Raw genomic sequence first — 14,809 nt, 5'->3', positions numbered from 1 at the left:
TACTTGTATTCCCACATCGGATTGACATAACCCAACTGAATAATATATAAGCAAATGTCATGTTCCTCCAACACAAGTAACATGTTTTTTAGGCCTAAGTATTTCGAAAACAACCCAGGAGAACAAATCCGTGCAGCCCTTTGACCCGAACCTCTACTTGTTTCCACTTATTGTGCCTCACATAAACGAGTTCACGAGTACCGAAAAGTGTAAAGACTTGTAGTCCCACAACAGATTGACATAATCCAATTGAGTGTTATTAAGAAAAGGCTCAACTCCTTTCATACAAGTGACGCCTCTTTTAGGCCTAAGTATTTTAGAGACGGCACATGAGAACAAATTTGTGAGGCCTTTGACTATGAGCAGATAATATCACTTTAATGTGTTTGGGCTGAATTTTCTAACATCTTCAATTATTAATCTGGATAGATTGCATATCCAAGTAAGATCTTGGTATATATGGAGAATATAAAAATTAATTTGATATTTGTGGTCTTGATCATTTCTACACATCGTATAAAGAGCAATACAAGGTGAGTAATCTCCTTGCTCTCTTAGTATTCATTCTTGTATGAGAGCTTCTCTGAAAGTGTAAACATGAATAAACTCCTCTTCGTTACTCTCATTTTCTCCTTCATCCTCTTCCATCTCTTCACAAGCCTCGCCACCAAATCAATCAAGGAAGATAATTATGAGCACGAGCTAATGAAACTCAAGAAAGAAAAGCTCACTCAAATGCGCTTCTATTGGCATGACATTGCTGAAGGCCAAAACCAAACATCAATTTTATCCGTGCCACCCCACCCATCAACACATCCGCGACATTATTCGGCGAAATTAGGGTTATGGACGATCTGAATTGACCGTAGAGCCAAATCGTAGCTCAAAATTAATTGGAAGGTCACGAGGAATATATGCGAGCACGTCACATAAAGAATTCAAGTTCTTGATGGTATTGAACTTTGTATTCACTGAAGGGGAGTACAATGGTAGCTCGATTACAATAGCCGGGTGGAACCCAGTTATGGCGAAGGTGAGAGAGATGCCAATCCTCGGTGGTACCGGGCTTTTTAGGTTTTCTAGGGGTTATGTGAAGGCTAGCACTCACTATTTTATCTACCCAGTTGCCATTGTTAAGTATGACGCTTATGTGTTGCATTATTGATTGATCTTAATAAGGTGTTAAGTTTGAGTCTCTTATTAGACCAAACCTTGGAATTGTCTTCCTCAAGTTTGATTTCAATTCAATAAAGATTGTCGATGTTTGTTTGTAATCGATCATTTGATTTGGGATGTTTTGCTATTTTTGTACTTAGAAGTGGTTGAAGCATTTAGATAATCGGTTTTTTTCTAAAAAAATTTCTAAGATACTTGTTGTACGTCCCAATACAGCCAAAAACATTGATCACATGCAAAAAAATTTTGTAATGCATGCATATTTATGATTTAAAGTTAACATTTATATGAAGGATAGAAACATATTTATGTATATATATATATATATATATATTCATGACAAACAAATTAATTAACTAGGGATGGAATTAGCTGAAAGTGATTCATGGAATTAGGTGACGCTTTCATGTGAATAAATACACAATATCTTATTAGGGGATCAAAATGTTCATCGACAAGCATCTACATTGCTAGCTATAGCCAAATGGGATAGTGTCAATTGGGTAATTATTTGTAGTAAATGTAGACAAAGAATATGTTTTCTTTGATAAGCAACGATACACTAGACAGCAAAGAGAAAAGATACAAAAGATCATCAATAAGGATGGCATTTGAGAGAAAATCCAAATGAACAGACCTAGCAAAGTGACTGAAGAACTACGTAAAAATGTAGAGGAACACCAAAGTGAAGACAAAGGGATATATATAAATGGTAATATCTGGTAGCATTTGTTTGCCTCGCGACACCCCAGACCCACGGACTGGGGTGTCATAATATCGAACAAATGCTGGAAACAACTTTACAAGCTGTCATTTCATAGAGAGAATATTGATTCACAAGAAGGGGATAAACACAACTCAAAAAAGACTAATCAAGAAAATTGTATTCTGGATAAGAAATAATGAAAGAAATTGGGGTCTAGCTTACAAATTCCAAAAGACAAGACAGAGATTCAACTTAAATCATTTTAAAACATTTCTTTGATTACTAGTCTTCGATCCAAAATTCTTATAATAATCGATCAAAATTTTTGTATACATTTATGTAATATAATACCTAGTAGTTGCACGTAAGTCACTATAAATATGCACCCTTAAAACTTCTAGAGCTACAATTCAGTATAGTAGAGCCAGTGACCATGACTAGAGCAAGAGTTCTTCCCATTACACACGCCAAATTCCTCATCTTCCTAATCTTCCCAAACTTGTTCACGGTCCTAGTCAACGGGGAAGGAATTGATGAAGATTTTGTTCGAACCCTAGATCACAAGCTCATCGGTCTCAAGAAGGAGAAGCTTAGCCATTTTCGGTTATACTGGCATGACATTGTTAGTGGCAAAAACCCCACTGCAGCACCTGTAGTGAAATCAGTATCTAACACATCAGCGACCGGTTTTGGTGCGATAATGATGATCGATGATCCGTTAACATTAGGGCCTAAATTGAGCTCAAAAGTGGTAGGAAGGGCACAAGGGTTTTTATGCATTAGCATCACAAGAAGAAATTGGGTTGTTGATGGCTATGAATTTTGTTTTCATTGAAGGCAAGTACAACGGCAGCACAATCACAATCTTGGGGAGAAACACAGTTTTCTCTAAGGTTAGAGAGATGCAGGTGATCGGAGGGCGCGGACTTTTCCGATTTGCTAGAGGTTATGTTCAGGCTACTACTTATATGTTTAATCAAGCGTCTGGAGATGCCACTGTTGAGTGTAAATGTTTATGTGATGCATTATTGACGTACGGTGATCTCTAGATTATTCACTCTTTCTCAATGGACAAGCATGAAGTGCTATCTCGTCATTTACTTTTTTGACCTTGACTTCATATTTACGAATGGTCAAATAATGTGGGATCTGCTTTCCTCACAAAAGTCTTCCTTCACCAAACTCCCCTTGAACCACAACTTAAAACCACATAAGGACCCAATTAACTGCAATGAACTAGTCATTGGCTCCAGTAGTTCACAAATTAATCTCAACAATGGCAAGAGTTCTTCCAATTCTTGCAACTCAATCGATCATTCTCTGCCTCGCCATCGTTTCATCCACAGCAGAGAATCCCAATCATGAATTTGCGAGAACGGTGAACAAGAAACAAATGGGTCTCAAGAGAGAAAAGCTTAGCCACTTTCGCATATACTGGCACGACATCCTCGCAGGCCCAAACCCAAGTGGAGTCCAAGTCGTTCCACCACAAAACGCATCACTCACAGCCTTCGGATTAGTGAGAATGATTGATAACCCACTCACAGCAGGCCCTGATTTGAGCACCAAATTTGTTGGTAGGGCACAGGGGTTTTACGCATCCGCGTCGCAGCAGGAACTTGGGTTGCTGATGGCCATGAATTTTGCTTTCACGGAAGGAAAATACAATGGGAGCACCATAACAGTGCTTGGGAGGAACGCGGTTTTCACGAAGGTTCGAGAGATGCCGGTGATCGGAGGCAGTGGACTTTTCCGATTCGCTAGAGGTTATGTTGAAGCCACTACGGCTAAGTTAGATCTCAAGACAGGAGATGCTACGGTGGAGTATAATTGCTACGTTTTGCATTACTGATGACGCTTTTTGGTTAAGTGGGTCGTAGTGAATAATTAATTGTGTGTTAGTTCCAAATCAATCACTCTGTCTCTTTAATTAACTTTTGCTTTCTAGTCAAGGCCCAGCTTGGCAGCTGGTTCGGAGGAGCAGGGTTCGTGTTGAACCCTCTTTTCAAGGCAATAAAAATATTAAATACATGTGTCGTTTAGTAGGTTTCGCGAATTCTGAACCACGCAAAAGGGTTCACACTTCACAGGTTTTCGTTATTAAACACTTACATAATTACAATATTATCCATGATTATAATAAAACACCTCAGACAATCTTTACATTAAGGGTATAACAGTAGTTTCAAAATTTAAACACTTATCAGATCAGTACTCTCCTCTAGCAGGGTCTAAACGGGTTGGTCTGTCTTTCCTTTTTGGTAAGTTTGAGTTGTTCATGTTGAATAATTGAGGAAAAGTAGACTCCAATAATATTTTTCTCTTCAATTGTTGTTCTAATTGAGGTTGGAGAACTGTCCATTTTTTGTTTAACAAATTTGAATGTGATTGGAATGCTTTTGTTGACTCTATAGTCTATACTGCTATACTTTTGGCGTCGTCCCGTCATACTGGCCAAGCAATTAGGGATTGCATTTGCCCTTGGTGATGTCTTAATTGACAGTGATTGGGTGGTTTTGCTAGGAATGTAGCCTTTCTTTTGTAGACTAAATTTGATTCTTTACAACTAATTGTGTTGGAAGTGGAAACTCTGTGTCCACCCAAAAAAAAATGTTGACTTTGGGCCATCCGTTGTAGGACCAACGACCAAGAAATGACTTAAAAAGAAAGTTCAGAGACTACATTCTTGTTTTTTCCTGGTTAGAACTGGGCTCGATCGGGCTATTAGTTGTAGGCCGAATCATAGCTTTAAAGAAATATTTGGCCGAGTTAGAACTTAAAAGTGGGCTGCATGCGAAGTAAGTGAAGCCCAGTTCTGGGCCTAAAGCATCAGCCCAGTAATGCCAATTCTGGCTCCCATCGGAGTTCACTAGTGAAGTAATGATGAGCCATCGACAACATGCTTTCTGATGAGAGGGGCTACATACCACAACAATACAACTATATGACGGACAAAAACAAATTAACGAAAACAAACAAGATATGATCATCATAAGGGCAATTGTATCATGATTTAACAAGACAATAGCATACTAATGAAGTCATCAATATATATAGTTAATCATGTAAGCTGATTTCAACATGGACCAGACACCAATTGACACTGCCGGTATATTTATTGAACCACTCCGTTTAGTAATAAGAGTCATTTGTTTTGTTTTCTATTTTTATAATTTTTTTTTTCGTTTTATGGTTTCAAGCTGTTTTCAAGTGTTTGATTTTATCCAGAATTGTGATCTCATGTCCGCATTTTATGTTTTCTAAAATAAGCAACTAAACATGTTTTCGAGGTTGTTTATGTTTTTCATAATATAAAACATAGAAAATGCATGAAAAAATAAATATATCAAAAGACAACCCTAAACATCTCTATCATTAGTTGGCTTTATGAATTTCAAATTAGAATAGTAGAAATAAAAGCTAACAATTAAAGGTGACATGGACCACCATATCTGGATCCAACTTTATCTCAACCTTCACAAAAAAAAACCTATAATTTTCTTCATTATTCTCCTCATATAATGGTCCACGGTCGGTGGTACGTGGCATGTTGCCATTGGTTAACAGCTCACGGATAGATGAATCTCATCCACGAACAATAGTCACCGTCCCTAATTGAATTTTCTCGAGGAATCGATCGGCGGACAAAGTAGAAAGAATCTCCATTATGCAAGTAAAGCTACACAAAAATTTCACTTTTCTTCTTATCGCACAGAATCTAATCATGTCAGAAAAAAAAAATGAAAATCTCATTTTCCACTCCCTATAAATGCTTTCGTTCTGGACAACCTTTCGCTTCTCAAACCAACCACTCAACACTTTCAAACTCCTCTGTCCTTCTTTCTCTTCTCTCTTCTCAGTTCCCAACTATATGGCTAGAGATTACAGATATTATTCTAACTTCGAATATTTCTTGGAGTACTTGGCTTTCCCTCCTGCTCACCTGTGTTTCTTCATGGTCATACTGTTTTTTGTGATGGGTTTCTCATGGTATGTAGACTATGAATCCAAATACGAGGGAGTAATCAACCAGGTGAAGCTAATACTCATACTTTCTCCTATAGTTCTGCTAATAGCCCTGCATTGCTTATCGGGTGGCGCTTCGTTCTTCGTGCCGTGGCCGGAGCAGCATTCGATCCATCAAGTTGGAGGGTCTCCGTGGGGCGTAGCGCTAGTGCTTGTGTTCCTTTTGTTCATGATTTCTTATCAATCTTCTCTTCATGGACGTTGGTTTCCCTTAGTCTCTAGATGATGTTGATGTTCAACACATTTAATTTGGAAATTAGGGGACGACTTAGCTTGTTATTTTTGATGTACAAGATATCCTATGTTTTGGTTTATTTATGTGTGTGTGTGTCTATATATATATAGCATAATATCAATACAATATTAACAGATTAATTAATAATTTTTTAAGTAATACTTATGGTTGGTCACGACTGGGACCGACATGCTAAATTAAGAAAATAAAATATTATACATAGAAAACCCTGAAAGGCCCACGTAAATAACATAAGTTGATAATTTCTCAATATGCTAATATATATGATCTTATTATTATGCCTTCGTAAAATATGAGCCAAGTGTTGTTTGCTGCTTCTTAAAAGTGATGTTGAGTTGGATTTTATCTCTAACTTTTTTTAATTAACGCGATTAGATGCTCTGGTGTGCTATTCTCGTACTACAAGAAAAAATCCAACTTTGGTTAAAAGAAGGGTTTCAAGAAGTAAAAGACATATTTGTTATATTGATAAAATTGTTATATGACGGGACTTCTTTTTTAGTGGAGTGATAAAGATGACGAAACTGAAGATAATAATTCTACCTTGAAGCTCGTGAAAAAGAAGCCTCGTTTTGTATATTTGTAGTTTGTTAAAATATATATGTAATATTTTTTTGGATGAAATTGTCGGTGTGCCTTCCACATACAGTGAAGAGAATAAATCATCCACCATACTACACTTGTTTGGATGGTCCAATTGCCTACTCATCATCGTGTTGCTCTAATTCTAAAGATATTTCCGGATTGATCAAGCACTTTAAACTAAAAAATGGTAGGTCCAAGATCACACGTGAACGAATATCATATCATTAACTTTGTGTTATGTGGGGCTGCGGTGACGAGTTCCTCTTAAGTACAATAAATATGGTCCAAAGCGGACATTATATATTGGAAGGATGCTCTCTTGATCACGCCCATAAAAGGTTGCTAAGCTGCCCGCCCTGCACACCATTTTCTATAAAGAAAAAAAAAAGAAAAAAAAGAAAGGCAAAAGTACGGGTTATGAGCTTTCGGTTTCCATTCTTGCGGGCTTCTATATTTATCTTCCTACCTTCGGGCCTTCACCGCCCTTCAGCACAAATGACGCGTACAAAACTTGGGCTTTACCACCCACCTGTGAATTGTGATCAACACCCAAAAGAAAGGTAAGAGAAACTCATAATAATGTATGGGCCCTATTTTTTCCATTTGCCCAATTGCTCAGTATCTCCATAGTCTATTCCATTCATCCGGTACATAAAGTCGTGATTCGTGAAGTAACACGGTGACAGTGGCTTTTTAGACGTGTCACATCATCTTTCATAAAATTTGACGGACTAGATTTTGGCATTTTGCACGGAAGCTCAATATCTGACGCTGCATCTTTCAGAAAATAACGTAATTGAAGGTGAGGGGTTATACGGTCTTCCCATATGTGTCCGTGTAAAATCAGAACCGTCTGATAGGTATGTCACTACATAATCATAAAATTAATAAATAAAAAATTAAATACATTAATATAATTCCGTCATGGCTCTCCAGGTGGTTTGACTTTCACTTTCTGGTGGGTTCTTGTTTTTTTTTTTTTAATTAATTCACACGTGTGAACACTATAAGTGCTACCTTTTCTTTTCTATAAATTATGTCAACTTTTTTTTAGCTTGTTCACATGTAGACTGTAGAGTCAGTTGAATTAGGGTTGTCGGCAATCGATGTTTACTTAGAAATTTATGCCCTAAATGCGTTACTGATATGGCACGGGACCTAGTAATAGAGGCATTACTGCATTACCATGGGAATGCATATAGATTAAGCCAATGGTTTAGTTAGGAAAAAAAAGAAGATGGTTCAGTTAATTAAGAGTACTTGCAATGATATTATTTTGTCTGGGCCAACAAATATGTATGGGGTTTTGTATTTTGTTGATGTGGTTGTATTGGGAGATGTGTTTTGCTGATGTGGCTGTATTAGGAGATGTGTTTTGCTGTAGTTTTATTGTGGACAATATGGAGGGAACGGAATTTGTTGGCCTCTATGTTGGGTGGGAAGAAAAAATGTATAGGAATTTGTGTTTTGTCGATGTAGTTATATTGGGAGATGTATTTTGTTGATGTGGTTGTATTGAGAGACGTGTTTGGCTTGACTTTTTATGTAATAGAGGTGGGACCCAATATTGGTTTTTACTGGCCCAACAAAATGGGACCATTGCAATAGTTATTGCCTTGCCAGTACTGTAATTTACTGGTCCCAATAGGTTAAGTACTTGTGAAAACAGGGACAAACACACGATTTTTGGTGTTGTTATTTTCTTCTTCATCTATGTGCTGGTACATATACAAGTAAGGTCATGATGGCCATGATGGCCTACACACGTAGACATTTCCTAGTCTAAAATGACGGCCACGATGGCCTACACATGTAGACATTTCATAGTCTAAAATGACGGCCATGATGGCCTACACATGTGGACAAATCAACGTCATGACAAACATATCTTAGTCAACTTTGTGTGTCCCGATTATTCTCCTTGACATCCTGAATATCTGCTCTAACATCCTTGACATCTGTTTTAACACTCCCCCTCAAGTGGGAATAAATGTTGATGATTCCCAACTTGTTAATCAAGGCCAAGAATTGTGAAATCCCTACTGATTTGGTAAAAATATCTGCCGGCTGTTTCAAAGTTGGAACATGGAAAGTTTTGATCAATCCAGCTTGAATCTTCTCTCTCACAAGGTGGCAGTCAATTTCTATGTGTTTGGTTCGCTCGTGGAACACAGGGTTTGATGCAATGTGTAGGGCTGCCTGGTTGTCACAATGCAGCCTAGCTGGTTGTGAATGTTTAATACCAAGGTCATGTAAAATGTATCGTACCCAAGTTATCTCACAGCATGCTGATGCCATCGAGCGATATTCCGCTTCTGCGCTTGATCGTGAAACCGTGTGTTGTTTCTTGGTTTTCCAAGAGATTAGTGAATGTCCAAGGAAGACACAATATCCCGTAGTTGAGCGCCTTGTGTCACGACACCTTGCCCAATCTGAATCACAATAAGCATTAATCTGTATGAGACTGGTTGTCGAAAATAGAATTCCTTGTCCTGGTGCCTGCTTGATGTAACGTAACACTCGGTGAGCTGCTTCCAGATGAGGAGTACGTGGTTTGTCCATGTACTGACTAAGTATATGAACAGCATATACCATATCCGGTCGAGTAATCGTCAAGTATATCAATCTTCCAACTAGTCTTCGGTAGGAAGTGGGATCACTGATGTACTCTCCTTCATTCTTGCTAAGTGACAAATTCTGTTCCATAGGAGTATTAACTGGCTTGGCACCAAGGTAACCTGCATCTTCCAGTAACTCAATGGCATATTTACGCTGTGAAATTGCAATCCCTTTGTTGGAGCGAGCAATTTCTATTCCTAGAAAATACTTCAATGCACCGAGATTCTTGAGTTTGAACTGTCTCATGAGATCGGTTGTGGTCTCTTCGATGTCTTGTAAGCTGCTTCCTGTGAGGATTATGTCATCAACGTAAACAAGCAAAGCAGTAAAGCTTCTACCTCGGGTTCGGATGAATAATGAGTGATCTGATTTAGATTGAGAGAAACCAGCCAATTTGAGTGCAGTAGTCAACTTAATAAACCATTGACGAGAGGCCTGCTTCAATCCGTATAAAGATTTATGTAATTTACATACTCGAGTCTCCCCCTTTCGTCCGAATCCCGGAGGTAAAGACATGTAAACTTCTTCCTCGAGATCACCATGAAGAAAGGCGTTGTTGATATCAAGTTGGCGAAGATGCCAGTGTTGGGTGGCTGCCACAGCGAGGAGAATGCGGACTGTAACAAGTTTGGCAACTGGGGCAAAGGTCTCACGGTAGTCAAAGCCGACAACTTGATTGTACCCTTTGGCAACCAATCGGGCTTTGTAGCGTTCAACAGTACCATCAGGATTAAGTTTGATCTTGTAGACCCATTTGCATCCAATGGCTTTCTTGTGTGGGGGAAGGGATTGTAGAGACCATGTGTTGTTGTCTTGAAGGGCCCGAAGTTCTTGATCCATAGCTTGACGCCATTGAGGATCCTGAACTGCTTGGGAGAAGGTGTTTGGTGTTTTGATGGCAGAGATGGAAGTAGCAAAAACTCTGTACAAGGGAGACAACTGATTATAGGAAACAACATGAGAAAGGGAGTGATAAATACCTGCATGTCCAGCCAATGAAGAGGTTGATGTTGGTGGAGATCGAGCGGGCAATGAAGCTTCTACATGGTAGTCTTGGAGATAGCTGGGTACACGAGTTGGGCGTTGTGATCGAGTGGAAGGCAGAGACTGTAAGGAAGTAGATTCTGATGTGGTGGTGTTGGGTGGAATAGGTTCAGGTGTAGGAGAGGAATGTAGTTGTTGCTCATGAATAGGAAGTGTCGGTGGCTGGATGTTTGCAAGAGAAGGATGGGGTTCTTGGTAAGTATCGGATGAAGAAGGAAATAAAGGTGAAGAAGTGGGAGGAATGGCAGCGGAAGTGGAATGAGGGAATATTTGTTCATAGAATATGACATCCCGAGAGATAAAAAACTTTCCAGTTTCTAAGTTATAGACTCGGTACCCCTTTGTCCCATATGGATATCCAAGAAATATGCAACGGATGGAACGAACATCAAATTTAGTAGGGCGATGGTGATGTGTGGAGGCAAAGCATAGGCAACCGAATACGCGCAGATGCATATAGGAGGGTGGTTTCTTGAAGAGAATTTCATATGGCGTTTTACCTTGAAGGACAGCAGTGGGTGTCCGATTGATAAGGTAAGCAGCTGTAAGAATGGAATCCCCCCAAAATGTTTTGGGAAGTTGGGCTTGAAACAAGAGTGCACGGGCAACATTTAGAAGGTGGCGATGCTTGCGCTCGGCGACTCCATTTTGTTGTGGAGTGGAAACACAACTGGTTTGATGTAAAATTCCCTTGTTAGAAAAAAAATCTTGCATTGAAAATTCTGGGCCATCGTCACTACGGATAATTTTGATGCAAGATGAGAATTGTGTTTCAACAAAATTGATGAATGAAAGAAGGAATTTCCGTGCATCTGATTTGGCATGCAAAAGGTAAACCCATGTGCAGCGAGAAAAATCGTCAACAATGGTAAGGAAATATTTGTCTCCATTGAATGTTGGAATGTGATAGCCCCCCCAAATATCAACATGGATTAACTCGAATGGTATTTTTGTAGTAATAGAACTTAAATGAAAAGGTTTACGAGTTTGTTTGGCAAGGGGACAAATAACACAATCATCAATAGAGCAAAAATCAATATTCTTGGTAGACAAGGAAATAGCATGTAGGCTTTTATTGGACAAATGACCTAAACGTTGATGCCAGAGATTGGAGGAAGTTGAGGCTGCTGTGGAGACAGAGTGACACCTAGATATCTTTGAAACATCCAAATAGTAAAGCCCATTGCGCTCAGTTCCCATCCCAATCATCTTCCCCGATCGTTGGTCCTGAACAAAACAAGATGTATCAGAAAACGTTGCACAACATAAGGAGGTCTTAGCAAGTTTGGCTACGGAAATTAAATTCAGTTTGAATGAAGGAACACAGAGTACATTATAGAGAACGAATGTATCTGAAAGGCGGATGGTCCCGATGTGTGTTACAAGAGCAAGTGCATGGTTGGGTAGATGTACATGTTGGTTAAGGACTGGTGTCTTGGTGGTCAGAAAGGTCGGTGAACATACCATGTGATCGGTGGCCCCTGTGTCAAAAATCCATTGGGTATCTGGAATAAAATTGTTTGCACAAACTTTGTTACCTGACATGTTGCTCATGGTGGTGGCTGCACTCACTTGACTTGCCATGTTTCCAATTTTGTTTTGATTTATGAGGGCAATGAGATCATGATATTGTTCTGCAGTAAGATTGTAAGGAGTGGATGGTGTATCAGTTCTTTCTGATTGGGAATCAACATTATGTGCCTTTGAGCGGAAATTGGAATTGACATTGGATTGGTTGTTCCTATCACCGTGATTATTGGCTCGCCTTTCGACAAATATCAACAGTGTGTCCTTTGTGACCACAGTATTCACACTTGAGGTGTGCACGACAGTCTTCAGCAGTGTGCCCCATGAGATTACAGCGGTGGCAACGCACATTATTGTTTTGCTTCGAGAATCTCTTTTCAGCCGAACTGAAACTATTCCTGGCAGCAAAGGCTGCTGCTTCCGGTGTCTTTCCCAAGACTTGGGATGATACGACTCGCTGTTTTTCATCCTGGTTAGTGAGGGAAAACACTTTGTTGACTGGAGGTAAAGGTTCCATGAGTAAAATCTGTCCACGTGCGGCTGCGTAGACCTCATTGAGTCCCATGAGAAACTTGATGGAACGTTGTGTTTGTTGGTACTGCAGCAGCGTCTTGGCGATATCTCCACTGCAAGATGGCATAGGACATAGAGCATCTCGCTTATCCCATAAACTTTTCAATTTAGTAAAGTACTCACCAATGGTCATGTTACCTTGTAGGCAATCATGAATTTGTTGTTCAATTTGAAATAAGTATACACTGTTGGAAAGGCCAAGTCGATCCTTCAACTCATTCCAAAGATCGTGCGCGTCTTCATTATACATGACGCTTTGTCCAATGTCAGGTGATATTGTGTTGAGGATCCATCCTTTGACAAGAAGGTTACATCGAATCCATTGTTTCATCTCCACTACGGACTCTGCAGGTGGTTTAGTCACAGTCCCATCAATGAAACCATCCTTGTTCTTTGCAATGAGAGCCATGAGCATCGCATGACTCCAAAGAGAGTAGTTGTCTTGATTTAGTGTTTGATTCACTAGGACAAGACCAGGTTGATCCGAGTGATGAAGATAGAGAGGATTGCTTGGGTCGTCATACTTGTGTGATTGAACTTTGGTCATCTCAGATTTTTCTGGAGTGCCGTCGTTGTTTTTGGCCATTGGTGCTGTTGGTAGTGATGGAAGAAGATGGTTTGTTGCTGGTTTTGTTTATGTGGTGTGTTCTTGAACCTGCTCCGATACCATGTGAAAACAGGGACAAACACACGATTTTTGGTGTTGTTATTTTCTTATTCGTCTATGTGCTGGTACATATACAAGTAAGGTCATGATGGCCATGATGGTCTACACATGTAGACATTTCCTAGTCTAAAATGACGGCCACGATGGCCTACACATGTAGACATTTCCTAGTCTAAAATGACGGCCATGATGGCCTACACATGTGGACAAATCAACGTCATGACAAACATATCTTAGTCAACTTTGTGTGTCCCGATTATTCTCCTTGACATCCTGAATATCTTCTCTAACATCCTTGACATCTGTTTTAACAGTACTATACTACTATGAATCAAAGGTCACATTCAAAATTTTAAAAAAATAATCAAACAACTTTAGGTGCTATAATTGATTTAGGAGTAAATCTTTTTGATTGAGACCAAGTTTTGTTTTGCTAGTGGTTAAACAATAGGTTTGATGTTGGGGATACTTACGGCGTTAGTTATAATAATGTATGGATCAATACGTATGCACGTTTCTAGTTAGAATTCATCATTTATAATTGAGACTATTGGAGTATCTAATCTCATTCGATCCTTCAGTTTTCAACTCTGTGCCTATGTCGGCTCAATAGATTGCTTTCCCCGTTGGTGTTGTTTCAGTCATTTTATAAGATCTGGAAGATATTATATGGTTGAAACTTCAAACAGATAAAACATATAATATTAAAAGTAATTTTTTATTTATGGAAAAAAAATGACACGTCCAATATTATATATCACTCTGCATTTATCAGTTGCTGGCAATCCACAGACAAATGTACGTACATGCACAAATAGTCAACAACCACGCATAAAATGGGACCTGTTTAATTAATTTCTTATTACAAAAAAAGAAAACTAGATAATAAGGCCTTGCAAGGAAGGCTGATAACAGACGATAAATAAAAGCAGCAGCAACACAAAGGCTAAGCCCCAAGGTGAGCCTCCGGCTCGATGTATGGCCAACCTAAACTGACTTCCTGTTCCTGAAGGCTGAAGAGAGCCAGTGAACTGCTATCATCATAATTAAAGGAGATATTACCAGCAAACGTTGCAATACCTCTGATGCTGTGGCCATTACAGCATCATAAACTACATAACCCAGAAATGCGCACACAATCACTGTTGCTGTCATTAGGAACCAGTGTTCCCAGAATAAGAAATTTGAAGATTTGGGTTTTGAGGCTGCGGCCATTACTAGGAGGAGGAAATGTCTGGAGAGTGAAAATTGATGTGTGAAATAGGATACTTTGTTTCTTCTATTATATTGAGAGTTTGAGACGAGAAAAAGGGTACACATCTTTATTGCATTTGTTTTGGCTTTTGTGGTGGTGTAGGTACTCTGTCATTATTGTTGGCTTGTTGCACCACTAGTATAATATATTTTTGAATATGTAAAATAACTACTCTATTGGTAACCACTCGAACCTCTTTCATATTGTCATAGGTTCTCGTTTTTAGTGGGCTTAAGTCTATATGGGCTCGACCGAGGCCAGTTTGAGCTCAAAATTGACCGAGTCCAGACTCTCTCAAAGCTATCGTTGATTCTCAGTGGGCTTGTGGTTCATATCGGCCTGGCCCATAACAGCCCGAAACTCACCCAAGAAGTC

General features: G+C 39.2%; 1 protein-coding gene and 1 pseudogene across 1 annotated transcript; both read left to right on the top strand.

The window, feature by feature from the left end:
* Positions 1-2,315: 2,315 nt before the first annotated feature.
* On the top strand, positions 2,316-2,948 carry LOC119996833 (annotated as a pseudogene).
* A 112-nt stretch (positions 2,949-3,060) lies between these two features.
* Positions 3,061-3,966, top strand: LOC119996216 (dirigent protein 22-like). The gene has a single exon (XM_038842772.1). The coding sequence runs from the start codon at positions 3,159-3,161 to the stop codon at positions 3,732-3,734; it is 576 nt and encodes a 191-aa protein (XP_038698700.1). The 5' UTR covers positions 3,061-3,158; the 3' UTR covers positions 3,735-3,966.
* The last annotated feature ends 10,843 nt before the right edge of the window (positions 3,967-14,809 follow it).

The sequence above is a fragment of the Tripterygium wilfordii genome, chromosome 4, assembly GCF_013401445.1.
Source record: "Tripterygium wilfordii isolate XIE 37 chromosome 4, ASM1340144v1, whole genome shotgun sequence".
Taxonomy (NCBI): Eukaryota; Viridiplantae; Streptophyta; class Magnoliopsida; order Celastrales; family Celastraceae; genus Tripterygium; species Tripterygium wilfordii.
This window is presented reverse-complemented; position numbering and strand designations above follow the sequence as displayed.

Bases quoted from the DNA above. Each gene is read 5' to 3' on its own strand.
- LOC119996216 (XM_038842772.1), top strand. From the start codon at position 3,159: ATGGCAAGAGTTCTTCCAATTCTTGCAACTCAATCGATCATTCTCTGC.